Raw genomic sequence first — 10,000 nt, forward strand, 5'->3', positions numbered from 1 at the left:
TGTATTATTCCAATTGTTATTCTCTACTATTTCATTTCATTCATTTATTACATTGTTCGTTTATTTGGCAGGTCAAAAAAAAAAAAAAAAAAAAAAAAAAATCAACCTTCTTGCACAATTTTTCTTATTATAGAAATTTTCCCCGTTTACTTCCAGGCTTGTGTGGTTGAGACGGCAGCCAGACATCATCCAGACAAAGTCACCTTTAATGCGACACACCTACAGTTAAAAAGTTGATTCTATGAAGTCAAAATTTTTTCTTACGTTGCTTTTGTGATAAGGGGGAACCCTTTTAATTAATTTTTTTGGTATGCGTATATATGTATGTATTTTCCCCTGTATGTTTTTCTTTTTTTTATTTTAAGTTTTATAATGTTTGATTACCTGTTCGTAATTATGTGATATCTTTTGTTCTATATCTGCCCTACCCCATCATTCTTCCTCTCTCTCTTCTCTTCTTCCTCTCCTCTTTTCTCTCTCTCTCTCTCTCTCTCTCTCTCTCTCTCTCTCTCTCTCTCAAAAATAAATGACAAGACAAGATATACAGACAAATAACTAAATGCACAGATAACTATAAAAAAAATGCATTAATATGTAAACAAATGAATATCTCATTACAGGCTTTATTGAAACTCCCGAACGTCAAGATGTCGTGGTTGGATCTAAGCTCTCTGTATGCGTTCGAACCCCTTAAAACGTGGCATCTGACCCGCCGTTGGTTGATGGCTGAAGGTTAGGAGGGTCTGATCTGCCTTAACACGGGGGGGGGGGGGGGGGGGGGGGATTGTGGGGTAGAAAGGGGATTTTTGTGTTTTTTGGGGGTGTGTGGTGTGGTGTATTTGTGCTTGGTTTGTGTAGTGGGTGTGGGTGTGTTGTGTGTGGTGTTTTGTTTGTGGGGGTAGTGTGTAGTGATTTGGTTTTGTGGTGTGTTTGTTTTTGTTTTTTGTGATGTATTTTGGGTGGGGTGTATTGTGGTCTTTATTTTTGTGTTTTTGTGATGTGTGGTGTTTTCTGTTTTTGGGGTTTTTTGTGTATTTGTGTGCTTTTGGGGTTTTGTGGTTGTTTTTGTTTTTGGTGTGTTGTGTTTTGTTAGTTTTTGTTTTGGTGGGTGTGTGTGGTTGGGGGGTTGTGTTTTGGTGTCTTTTGTTATGTAGGTTTGTAATTTTGTGTGTGTCCTCATCCCTTCTTTCTCGTTCACCCAAGTCCCTTCCTTCCAGACCGCGTGAGCATCTTCGTCAGCGACTCCGCCCGCGTGGAGCTTCTGCGTCGCTTCGGAGGGACGTACCTCGACCTCGACGTGCTGGTGCTGCGCCCTCTGCCGACGCACACGGATTTCATAGGGCGCGTCGACCCCAAGCAGCTGAATGGCGCCGTTATGAGCTTTCGTCCTCACCATCCTTATGTTACGGTGAGGCTTCGAGAGAGAGGAGAGTGTGTGTGTGTGGGGTGGTTGTGTTGTGTTTTGTGTGTTTTGTGGTTTGTGTGTGTTTTTGTGTTGTGGTGTTGTGTTGTGTGGGGGTGTTTTGGGTGTGGGTGTGTGTGTTTGTTGGTGTTTGTGGGGGTTTGGGTGTGTGTGGGGGTTTTTGTGGTGTGGTGGTGGTGTGTGTGTGTGTGGTGGTTGTGTGTGTGTGGTGTTGTGTGGGGTGTGGATTTTTTTTTTTTTTTTCTTTTTTATGGTGTGTTTTTTGTGTCTGTTATCTCTGTCTCTGTCGTTGTCTTTTCTTTTATTTTCTTTTTTTCCTTTTTCTTTCTTTTTTTTTTTTTTTTTCCTCTCTCCTTTTCTTCTCTCCCCTCTCTCTCTCTCTCCTCTCTCTCCTTGTCCCCCTCTCTTCTCTCTCTCGTCCCTCTCTCTCTCTTTCTCTCTTCTCCTCTCTCTCTTCTCTCCCCTTCCTCTCTCTCTCTCTCTCTTCTCTCTCTATCTATCTCTCTACTCTATCTTCTTTCTTTTTTTTTCCTCTCCCTCCCTCCCCCCCCCCCTCCCTCCCTCCCCCCCTCCCTCCCTCCCTCCCTCCCCCTCCCTCCCCCCCTCCCCCTCTCTCTCTCTCTCTTCTCCTCCACAATACAACCACAAAGAGAGAGAGAAGAGAGAGAGAGAGGGGGGAGAGGAGAAGAGAGAGAGAGGAGAGAGAGAGAGAGAGAGAGAGAGAGAGAGAGAGAGAGGGGGGAAGGGGAGGGGAGGGGAGGGGGGGGGAGGGAGGAGAGAGGGGAGAGGAGAGAGGAGGGGGGGAAGGGGGGAAAGAGAGGGGGGGAGAGAGAGAGGGGGGGGGGAAAAAGACAGGGGGAGGAGGAGGGAGAGAGAGAGAGAAGGAGGAGAGGAGAGAGAGGATAGAGAGAGAGAGAAGAGAGAGAGAGAGGAGAGAGAGAGAAGGGGGGAGAGAGGGGGAGAGAAAGGGGGGAAAGAGAGGGGGGAGAAAAAAGGGGGGAGAAGGGGGGGGAGAGAGGGAGAGAGAAGGGGAGAAAGGAAAGGGGGGGCGGGGGGGAGAGAAGGGGAGAGGAAGAGGGGAGAGAGAGGGGGAAGGGGAGAGAGGGGGAGAGAGAGGGGGGGAGAGAGAGAGAGGGGAAAAAGAGAGAGGGGGGAGAGAAAGAGGAGGGGGGAGGAAGAGGAGGGGGGGGAGAGAGAGAGAGAGAGAGAGGAGGGAGGGGAGAGAGAGAGGAGGAGAGAGAAGAGAGAGAGAGAGAGAGAGAGAGAGAGAGAGAGAGAGAGAGAGAGAGAGAGAGAGAGAGAGAGAGAGAGAGAGAGAGAGAGAGAGACTGCAAGAGAGAGGGAGAGAGAGAGAGAGAAAGAAAGAAAGAAAGAAAGAAAGAGAGTGAGAGAGAGAGAATATCCCCTTATGTACTGAAAGACCAACACCCTTATAACAGCCACCGAACCTTTTCCTCCCAAACAGAACGTCGTGAACATCCTCCCGAGGGTCCACGATCCCTTCCAGTGTTGCACCATAGGGCCCGATCTCCTTACCAAGCAACTCCATGCCCTCTGCCCCGATAACTTCACCCTCCCAAAGTCCACGCATGTCGACGCGTTCGAGACGTGTACAGACGTGACCGTGTACCCAAGCCCGGCCTTCTACCCTATCTATTGGCTGCCGGGCCCCGAGTACATCCAGAGCATAATCGTCATGGGGAAAGGTCTCGGGGAGAAATTCATGAATGAGACGAAAGCCTACACGCTCCACCTGTACAATTCTCTGTCGCAGAAGGACGTTATTTATCTAGGGGGCGATTCGATCTTGGAGACGATAGCAAAAGCATATTGTCCCAACGTGTATAAGACGTTGCTCACGCGGCACTTGGCACTCTGAGCATGCAAGAATCTTCGCTTTATTCCGACTTTATATAAACTTGCTTCGGGTACCGGTGTGAGGGAGTTTTAAATGTGCAAACCCAGTGTCATGTAAATAAATATTTGTGTGTCATTTTGATGTATTTTCATGAAGCCACAACCTTCTATCATCTGATCATGAGTCATATTTTACTTGAAATCCCAAGTTTTGTATTTCATTTTATCTTAGGCTTGTGTAAATATTTTTCTTTTTACTATATACATTTAATAGCATGTACCTTTGATTTGAAAAAAAAAAAAAAAAAAAAAAAAAAAAAAAAAATCTTGCAAAATTGATAATAAGCAATTTAAGACAAAGTTTATGTTCAATGATATTTCTATTCTTGATTTGCCTTTGTACCCATGAAATCGCTAAAATACTATACCAACTATAACCGTCCAGAAGCCATATGTTGCCCTATTTTTATGCAATATGTTTTAAAATATTTCTAAAAAAAATAATTCTGAAAAATGGATACATTGATGGAATTAATATTCTGTCTGATTTAACAAGAGAAAAAATAGATATTTTGTTTATTTCTTATTCTTTTCTTATCCTTTTATTTCATTCTTTTTTATCTATATTTTCTAAGTATGACTCTTCCTTATTATCTATAGCCATGTTCTTAATGATTTCTAGTCTTGTACTTTCTAATTACATACAAACTTCTCCCTAAGGTCACTCACTCTTCAGAGGATAATAGTATGTTATCATTTCTAATACTGATAATATACCCATTTCCTAAGTCTTGGCATTATATATGTTAAACTTTAGCTGCCTTACTTTCATTTCTTTGTTAAGCTTCTATTATTTTACATGAAAAAATCACTGTTACTGAGTATTCAAATCCATTTTTCCAAAAAAAAACACTATTTGCCTCTATTTCCAAGGTCTTCATATATATTCTATACCGACCATCCTTTCCTGCATTATTCCTAGTCATCTTTTGTAAAGCCTTTTCACTGTTAATACGTAAAATCAGTTAATTATGTACTTTTAATCATTTTACCATTTACCTTTATTTTACCTGCTTTATTCACTAGTTATTCATTTTTTTTTTAATAAAGCCTCCAAAATTACATTTAATTTTTTTTTATTTGAAAACTTTCTTCTACTAAACCCTTTTTCCCTCATAAGAACTCTCATTCCTTATATTCTATCAAATATTATCTTTAATTATATAAGTTAATGAAATAGCAATGCACTGATATATTTTACACCATCTATTGCCACATTAGATCTTGAACACAAAATTTATTATGAAAATTCAATTTTGCAATAAGCTGCACTCCCTTTTATTAACACATTTAACTTTCATCTTTTCTCATAGTCTAAATCATAAACAATCCAAAAAATAATTATTTTATTTACAAAAAAAAAAAAAAAAGATCTTACATCTTTTTTTTTTACAATTCATAATATACATTTTCAAGATGATGAAAAATATGTAAAAATTGCACAAAAGACTACACAGGTATCAACCTGAAATGCATTCTACTTAATCTCTGAGTTGATTTTTTTTCCCAAAAGAGAAAAAAAAATTGGATTCTTCACATGACCTGCTTTCGAAGTGGCTGTCACAGAGTTAAGTAAAACATGTAACAGCTGCAGTTACACTAATAGCTACGACTCCTCTGGTACTGTTGTGCTGATACGGAGACCATGCATATCCTGGATTTCCGATTTTAAGGTCTGGAATAGAAGAGACAGATATCAACACGTATCCTCAATTTCTGATTTTAAGGTCTGGAATAAAAGAGACAGATACCAAAACAGAGGTACCAAACTAACGGAGATAGTATTTCAGAAAGAAGAAAAAAAAAGTTCAATCGGGTAGGTAATTCGAGTAATATTCACAAACAATAATAACAGCATATTCTAAAGTGATACTACATCTTTACCTGGGTGATCAGTTTGTGCTGCTTTACTCGAGAAAGGCCTTTGAAATCGGGGGCTTCGACCCATACTTCATACATTGCTCCACAGCCACCTGTTCAGTCAAAAATAAGGTTAATACATGTTAAAACATAATACTGTAGATTCAGGTATGAACTTTAAAATGTGATAATACATAGACCGCAGTACAATATCTTTATTTCATTTAATCAAGCTCTTTACAACATGAATAGACTTTTTCACATGTTCATGCCCAGACTAGGACAAAGACCAATTAAACCAGGTCTTCTATCTCTTGAAACACTCTTTGTAAACAAGATAACATATCCAATAGAGATAACAAATGAAACATGCAAATAGGGTAAAACATGTCTTCATGACCTTTTCAACTAACCTGATATATCTCTAACTTCAACACCAGTGGCCTGTGGAAAACGTTGCTTGAGGATCTCTGCAAGTCTGGCTTCCCCTGCGTTAGTTGCCACATCACACATCCATCTTACTGCCCCCTGATGAACAAACAACAACTGACAATAATGGAGAAATATTTCCTGTAGAATGATTCATTATAGTGTATATTGACTTTATAATAAAAAGAACAACTAATACATCACTAAATTCTGTGACATTTTTCATCCAAGACAAAGTTGTCACAAATTGTAAATAACGTTTTTTATCTGAAATTTCTTATATATTGAAGATTTGTTGGCCTTTGCCTCGGAACCAAAGGCACACAAACCATGGTAATCTCTTGACTGCATGTATCACTTGGTTTCATTATTATAATGCCTTTTATTTTTAATTTGCCATTTCTACAACATTAATGAAAATGTTTTAGAATTCACTGAGATTTAAAATATATGATAAGCAGCTATAAAGAATCAAACTGCTGAGTAAACCAATGTTATTTGAGTTAGGTGTGGTAACTTTTTTTTTTATGGAATGCAAAGATACATGTCACAAAAATAATGCAATGGCATGTACTTTAACTTGAACAAAAAAAGGTCCCTGAAAATCAACTATATTTAGTTATGGCTAGATTGCAATCTATCAAAAAATGCGAGATTATTGAGATGGAAGCATAATTAAAATATAAATAATTTTGAAAAATTATGAATAAATTACTTTGTCAGTCACCTGTTTTAGCCTCATGCACTTTCTGGTAATAGAATGTAATACAAAAGTTGTAAATTGCTTGGAGAATGTATAAAATACCACTATAAATATAAACATACAGATCCATAGGATGATACAAGCGAAAGGAAAGATTATGCCTTGACATTATTTCCTTAACCATGCCACTGCCAAGATTTCAAATGAGATATCAGCAATAGGAACAAAAAATATTTTTGGCATAAAATCCTTTAAGGAATAAAATAATTTTGGAAATACCTACGAAAGGTAAAGACACAGAGAATGGGAAGTCATGCAAAAAATATATATGTATATATCTAGTGTTCCTTGGCAATTGTTGGAATAAGTAATCCTATTTATAACTAAAATTGCTCAACAGTCTTTTGAGAAAAAAAAAGTTGCTGTAGCCTCTTGGAAAGAGCATAATTATCTTTGAGGAATAGATTGAATATTTCTAGACAATGTGTATTCCAATCAAACAGAGCTTTGTACTCGAACTACACAGACAGATAACCCCCACACTGACCAGACAGAATATTTGAGGAGGCGAGACACCTCCCAAGGATTCAGCGTTCAATGATATTTGTTGTCCTATGCAATACAATGATGTATTTCTACATTGATTAGGTTCAGTAAGACCTGGTTAGTAAAGGTGACCTATACTTATACAGCAGTGGATTTAACCCATAATTGACGGGTAGCATTCATAGAGGCCGGGGCCTCGCTGCCGGGGGCTTATATCGTCGCCCGAGCATGCGCGACCACTCATGCCAAATACCAGCATCCCATGCCGTTTCTTCGTAATACTACGAAGATATGTTGTATTTTCAATTTTCATTATTTCTTACAGTCTCTACTTGCCAAACTTCCTGATAAATCGAGACTGAAGGGTATTTTTGTTGTTATATAGACTCCATAGTTGATCATTATTCGGTCTATAGTCCGAATAAAATAAGCAGTGTGTGGCATCATGGAGTTGAAATTGTCGGTTTGTTGCATTTTTTTTGTTTGTTGCATGGTAAAAATGAGAAAGTGTTAGAACCGACTTAATCACAATTTCACTGGCAAAAAAATAATCTTTTGCCGTGATTGTAACAAAAAAAAACTCATGGCATGTCCATGCATACTCTATGGCATGTGCGTACGTGCCCCCGGCAGATGGTCCCGCCATGCCATGGCATGTACGTACATGCCACCCGTCGGCAATGGGTTAAGTTGTAGTAATATTCATGTAACTTGGCATCTCACCAACGATACGACAAGCGACATCCTTACAAGGTCTTAATGTTGATAACCACATTCTATCAATTGTCCACCAAACAACCTAGGAACGCCCCACCTGTCCACTTGAAAAGAATTCCGCATAAATTTATTAAAATTTTGATAAACATTAGATAATGAACTCCCAACCTGATTATAAAAGCATAAAAATTAGGAAACCTGCACGTCTAGCACTGGCCTCATTTCCGTCTGTCAGCGCTCCAGCAAAAGCCAACAACCACCACTACGTATATTCTACCAACTTTGAGCTTTTAATTAGGAAATTAATACATGTGGTTCTCCTCTGTTTAAGGAATGGAAGGTTCGGTGATCACTTAACACTATACTATTGGACTGGACTTCAGATTATAAGCTTTCTGTTACAAATATTGGTAAGTTAAAGGTGTATTTGGATACAATAATAACAAAAACATTCTGAAAAAAATTGCCGGTGTGTATTAAAAAAAAAAAAACGCTAACAGCTATGACTTACCACCGTGCATATTAATGAACAAAACCTACAACCAATAAAACAGAAGCGAAAAACAGAACAAATATAACCACTACCTCGAAAACAAAATAAATAACATCCAAATTCCATTACATTTCTCTCCGAAAAAAAAAACTAACTTACCCTCGCTCTCAAAATCCCCCTTATTTCCCATATTTCACGCCTAAAACAAAGCCTTAAACCACAACCATACCTTAATCTGTGTATATGGCGACAACCCACGTGCTCCAAGGTATCGAAACATGTCTTTTATATCTCGAAAAATCCTAGTTTCGAAACTTATGCAACTGATCACTTCCCTTCGGCGTGTGTAAATAACACGACCAGCTGGGTCTCTGGTAACGAAGAGGCTGTAGCGAAGAGAAATTAGCGAAGAGGAATTAGCGAACAGGATTTAGTGAAGGTGTTAGCGAATACATACTGAGAGGCAAAAAAAGATTTTCGTGCAAACAGTTAGATTAATTGATATAATTTGAGAAACAAGAAGCCAAGAGAGAAAAAATAGAGGATACAGGGGATATAGATAACAGTCTAAAACACTATAACAAGAAAGAAGAAGAATGTGGATATATTGTATATTTCTGCTATCGTTACCTTTATTTTTATTTTTGTTGTTATCATTGTTTATTGCTATTATCATTATTATTATTATTACCATTAGTATCATTATTATTGTTGTTGTTGTTATTGTTATAATTATTATTATTCTATTATTATTATCATTATTATCATCATTATTATTGTTATTATTGTTATTATTATCATTATTATTATTATTATTATTATTATTATTTTATCATTATTGTTATTATTATTATTATTATTATTATTATTATTGTTATCCTTATTATTTTATTATTATTATTATCATTATTGTTATTGTTGTGTTGTTGTTATATTCATTATCATTATCATCCATATTATTAATACTATCATCATCATTATTATTATTTATAGTTCATTATCATCATTGTTATTATCATCATCATTATCATTATTTTTATAATTATTATTATTACCATTATTACCACCATTATTAATATTATTATCATTACATGATTATTATTATCATTATTATCATTATTATTATTATTACTATTATTATTATCATTACTATCATTATTATTTTAGTATTATCATTATCATTATTATCATTATTACTGCCATTATTCTCATCTCATTATTATCAAAATCATAATTATTATTACTATTATTATCATTATTGTTGTAGACATTATTACCACCATCACAGGGTCCTTCCCCCTATTCGAATCTGAAATTAGAGGAATTTTCCATGTCCAGGAAATACTTTTTCAAGAATACATTTTCAACAAAATAGGACACCCATTTTTTAAGATGGAAATTTAAGGTTGAAAATGAATGACATCAGTTTTAAGTAGATTTCTTATAGATAATTTTCATATTTTTATTCTTTCAAGCAATACTCTGCAATAAATTCTCATCAGCTCTTGTCTTTCAGCAATAAACTATTGAAATAGATGATACTATGTATATATAATGTGTGACAAAGCAAATTAATCAAATAGACTTATCAAAAGTATGCATTTTGTATCATGATAAATTTCTTTCATTAAAAAGGCGTTGAAAAAATTCAGGCAAGCAATGTTAATTTTTATGACTTTTGCGGGATTTCTTTTGGAAAATTCATATTTTCTCGATGGCTTTCAGAGATGGAAAATGAAAAAGCTAGAATTCCAATTTTTCCATAATATTGTTGTTAAACTATTGATATAGTTATCATTATCATTATTTTCATTATATTGTCATGTATCATTGCACATTATTATTGTCATTATTGTTAGCATTATCATCTCTATCCATTTATTATCATTACCATTATTATTTTTATTATTAT

At 36.4% G+C, this 10,000-nt stretch overlaps 2 protein-coding genes across 2 annotated transcripts in view; one reads left to right on the top strand and one right to left on the bottom strand.

The window, feature by feature from the left end:
• The window catches only part of LOC119587894 (lactosylceramide 4-alpha-galactosyltransferase-like), a 4,319-nt gene extending 748 nt beyond the window's left edge, over window positions 1-3,571 (top strand). Inside the window, exons 2-5 of the mRNA XM_037936604.1 lie at window positions 157-198; window positions 621-732; window positions 1,218-1,408; window positions 2,889-3,571. Of these exons, the coding sequence (XP_037792532.1) occupies window positions 157-198; window positions 621-732; window positions 1,218-1,408; window positions 2,889-3,302 (759 nt within the window). The 3' untranslated portion in view covers window positions 3,303-3,571. The remainder of the gene's footprint in view (window positions 1-156; window positions 199-620; window positions 733-1,217; window positions 1,409-2,888) is intronic.
• A 1,273-nt stretch (window positions 3,572-4,844) lies between these two features.
• On the bottom strand, window positions 4,845-8,475 carry LOC119597253 (bolA-like protein 3). Its single transcript, XM_037946790.1, has 4 exons — window positions 8,318-8,475; window positions 5,614-5,728; window positions 5,225-5,313; window positions 4,845-5,015 (listed from the first exon to the last, which is right to left on the bottom strand). The coding sequence occupies exons 1-4, from the start codon at window positions 8,366-8,368 to the stop codon at window positions 4,947-4,949; spliced, it is 324 nt and encodes a 107-aa protein (XP_037802718.1). The 5' UTR covers window positions 8,369-8,475; the 3' UTR covers window positions 4,845-4,946.
• Between the last annotated feature and the right edge of the window lie 1,525 nt (window positions 8,476-10,000).

The sequence above is a fragment of the Penaeus monodon genome, chromosome 3, assembly GCF_015228065.2.
Source record: "Penaeus monodon isolate SGIC_2016 chromosome 3, NSTDA_Pmon_1, whole genome shotgun sequence".
Taxonomy (NCBI): Eukaryota; Metazoa; Arthropoda; class Malacostraca; order Decapoda; family Penaeidae; genus Penaeus; species Penaeus monodon.